The sequence below is a fragment of the Penaeus monodon genome, chromosome 28, assembly GCF_015228065.2.
Source record: "Penaeus monodon isolate SGIC_2016 chromosome 28, NSTDA_Pmon_1, whole genome shotgun sequence".
NCBI classification, from domain to species: Eukaryota; Metazoa; Arthropoda; class Malacostraca; order Decapoda; family Penaeidae; genus Penaeus; species Penaeus monodon.
The window spans coordinates 6,819,527-6,819,766 of NC_051413.1; the positions used below are offsets into that span (position 1 = coordinate 6,819,527).

The following is a 240-nucleotide window of genomic DNA, read 5'->3' on the forward strand; positions in this document are numbered from 1 at the left end:
ATTATGTGTATATATAATTCATATCAATGTCTATTATTTAAGTGAAAGGCAGGATATGCGAGTTACCTCGTCTTGCTTGAATGTCGTCTGGGAAGGAGAAGTTTCGAAGGGCGGCGTCAGACGGAATGAAAACCGTGAGGGGACCCGACTCTGCGTCAAGTACAGGGAGAATGTTTATAATAACGAGTTTTTTTTCTTCTTCTTTTTTACTCACTTCCTTAACCTCTGATCTTACTCTGA

At 40.0% G+C, this 240-nt stretch overlaps 1 protein-coding gene across 1 annotated transcript in view; it reads right to left on the reverse strand.

The window, feature by feature from the left end:
• LOC119591335 overlaps positions 1 to 240 on the reverse strand; it is a 28,847-nt gene that overhangs the window by 2,448 nt on the left and 26,159 nt on the right. Inside the window, exon 10 of the mRNA XM_037940065.1 lies at positions 67 to 150. Coding sequence (XP_037795993.1) covers positions 67 to 150 — 84 coding nt within the window. The remainder of the gene's footprint in view (positions 1 to 66; positions 151 to 240) is intronic.